Here is a 3,015-nt window from a genome sequence, read left to right on the forward strand (position 1 = left end):
AACGGGTGCCTTTTTGGATATGGAAAGCGATTTGATCTGTTTAGGTTTGTGGTGCTTGTTCTGGGCTATGGTAGGGTTTGTGGTAGGCTGACTAGGTCTTGGCAGGGCAGAGTGGTATGGGTCAATAACACTCGTAGCCACTATATGGTAAGCTACCTCAAGGTTTAAGAGTCCAATGTACTATAATATGTGTATTGGTAGTCTACCGATTGGACCAAGAAGAGTTTGATCCTTAGAAGCAGTGTACCTTTTGAGATCATGGGCCGAGAGCAGGTTCATGTCGTTGCCCAGAATAAGTTTCGCCTCCTTGTGCAGATCGAACATGCAAAGCAACCAGAATAGAGGAAATGTAAGATCAACAATTCCTTCTCTTGGGGCATCTTTTGAGACGTGTTGAAGAAATTCGTCTCAAAGAATTTGACCATAGTTGACTTCGTTTCCCATGAAGATGCTCCAGATGATCTCTAAAAGCTTGATTCCCATGTTGTTAGTCCATTCTGTGCGACCTGAGAGACACCTGATCACAAAACGGCAAACAAATTGCCAAACAGTTGGAAGTTGATTCTTCTTGAACTCGCCACCGACTTTTAGCTTTTTCTGGTATCACATGTTGTATAGAGTCTTGAACACATCAGTTGGGCTTGGGGTGAAAAAATTGCTAGATGGAAGAACTCGAAGGTTGATTGTAGAGAGGAATTTCTCCTTGGTCAGGACCAGCAAGGATTCATCGATCAGATTCAGATGAATCTCTTGGTAGTTGTGGTTTGGTCTGAATGACGAGAAGACACACTTAAACAGAATCACCATTGGAATGGCTTCAGTGAAGGAATCAAAAGCACCAAATATGGGTGTTTTCGGAGGAGCTTAATCATTAGATTTATTGCATTGTTGTAGGACGGATGATCTTCAAATATGCCTCTATAATTTCTTGAAGCAATTGAAGGTGTGTGATCCTTGATGGCGGATTCAAAACCAGTTGGACGGGCTCAACTAGATGTCTTTGATTGTTTCTTTAAGATTCCAGACTTCACCATGATTGCAGGAAAAAGATTTTAGAACTTGCAGAAAAAAGTTTAAGCAAGAAGATGGAGAAGAGAGAGTTCGTCGAAAGGGTTAAAATAGCGTAAAAGCTATCTTAGGAACAAAGGGGGGGGGGGTATACCTCCAGATTTGAAAATTTATGGCAAATAATTTATTGATAGTTGTTAAAAACCCTTGGGTTTTTTTATCTTTACCGGTTTAAATAAGAAAAGATTTTAGTTTTATTTGAAATCCGGAAAAGATGGGCATTAAATGCATTAACGGCGCATGATTACTAAACGGTTAAACGTGGGGTGTGACGTGAGTTATCCGCTGTAAAATTGGGAAGTGGAATAGATTTGACCCGTTAGGTTCTGAGACGTGACTAGTTAGTGCAAAAAGATTTCCAAAAGATTTTATTTATGGAAAATTGAATTATTTATCTTTTAGCCTAAAGTGGTTATGACTGAGGAATTTGTTTGAAAAGTGATTGAAACATGTGTGCGACAAAATGAATGTTTTAAAGAATGTTTCATCTTCATTTATTAGCACACAACAACATTAAAAGAGTTTTGAAAAATGATGACTCCGGGTTCTTTTACATGCAACTGCGGTAGCTCATCAGGCATTTGCGGTAGCTGAGATACAAACTAGATCAAAGTTTAGAAATAAAATGAATAAAGCGACCCTAGAAGTATACTGATAAAAACTGATTTCAGAGTACCGAAGACAATTATGAGAAGTATACTTCATCAGTTATCTAAAAGAGAAATATTGTACTGAGTAAGATGTTTCAAGAATTTTGTATTTTTTGATGAAAAGAAAAGAAACATTTTATTCATCACTGAAAACCTGTTATGGCCTATGGTACCTATCCTTGCAGGAACAACTGCGGGTCTGAATTCATCATCCCTAACATTTCTAAAAATCCATTCAATATTGTGGAATCAAGTTCCTTAGTGAAGAGGTCAGCAATTTCCTCATGAGTTGGAACAAAAATTAGTTCAATGTTACCTTTGAGAATATGGTCTTTGATGAAAAGGCACTGAAGTTCTATATGTTTCGTCTTAGAGTGATGGATAAGATTATGGGAAATCGCTATTACACTCTCAAAATCACAATAGATGGGTACCCACAACATCCGGTAACCGTACTCCAGTAGTTGAGTCTTCATCCACACAACTTGGGAACAGCAGCTGGTTGCGGCCACGTATTTTGCTTCTGCGGTAGACAAAGAGACACAATTTTTCTTTCTTGTGGACCAGCTCACTTACCTTCCACCCAAAACTTGGCATCCACCTAAAGTACTATTTCGATCCAATCTACACCCAGCATGATCAACGTCTGTAAAAGCTTGAAGGCAGAAGTCATTTCGCACAGGGTACCAGAGACCCATGGCTTTACTCCCTTTTAAGTATCTTAAAATCTGCTTGCTTGCGGTCAAGTGGGAGACTTTGGGATTTGCTTGATACCTTGCACATAAACCCGTTGCAAACACTATGTCCGGTCCACTAGTAATGAGGTACATCAGTGACCCAATCATTCCTCGGTAGATATTGTGGTCAACTGACTCTCCGATAGGGATAGCTGAAATCTTGTAACCAAGGGCCATAGGGACCTTAGTCGAAGAAAAATTGTCCATAGAATACTTCTTCAACAGTTCAGAGGTATAATTTTCTTGATGAATGAAATCCTATGAGGGACTTGCTTAACTTGAAGTCCTAGAAAAAAGTTAATCTCTCTATTTATACTCATTTGAAATTAGCTTGTCATGAGTTTAGAAAATTCATTCACCATACCCTTATCCGTAGAACCGAAGATGATATCATCCATGCAAATCTGAATGAGCATTAAGTGATTGCCATTTGCTCGCCTGAATAACGTGGGATCAATCACACCTCTTTTGTGTCCAGAGGTGACAAGAAACTCAGAGAGAGTCTCATACCACGCTCTAGCAGCCTGCTTCAGACCATAGAACGCTTTCTCTAGTTTATA

The 3,015-nt window shown here is 39.2% G+C and overlaps 1 protein-coding gene across 1 annotated transcript; it reads right to left on the reverse strand.

Moving 5' to 3' along the window:
* Positions 1-408: 408 nt before the first annotated feature.
* On the reverse strand, positions 409-2,632 carry LOC145125639 (putative mitochondrial protein AtMg00240). The gene is made up of 2 exons (XM_079061071.1): positions 2,295-2,632; positions 409-517 (listed from the first exon to the last, which is right to left on the reverse strand). Exons 1-2 carry the CDS (start codon positions 2,630-2,632, stop codon positions 409-411), a joined length of 447 nt encoding a protein of 148 aa, XP_078917197.1.
* Between the last annotated feature and the right edge of the window lie 383 nt (positions 2,633-3,015).

Source organism: Lactuca virosa, chromosome 1 (assembly GCF_052849685.1).
Source record: "Lactuca virosa cultivar CGN04683 chromosome 1, Lactuca_virosa_CGN04683_v6, whole genome shotgun sequence".
Lineage (NCBI taxonomy): Eukaryota > Viridiplantae > Streptophyta > Magnoliopsida > Asterales > Asteraceae > Lactuca > Lactuca virosa.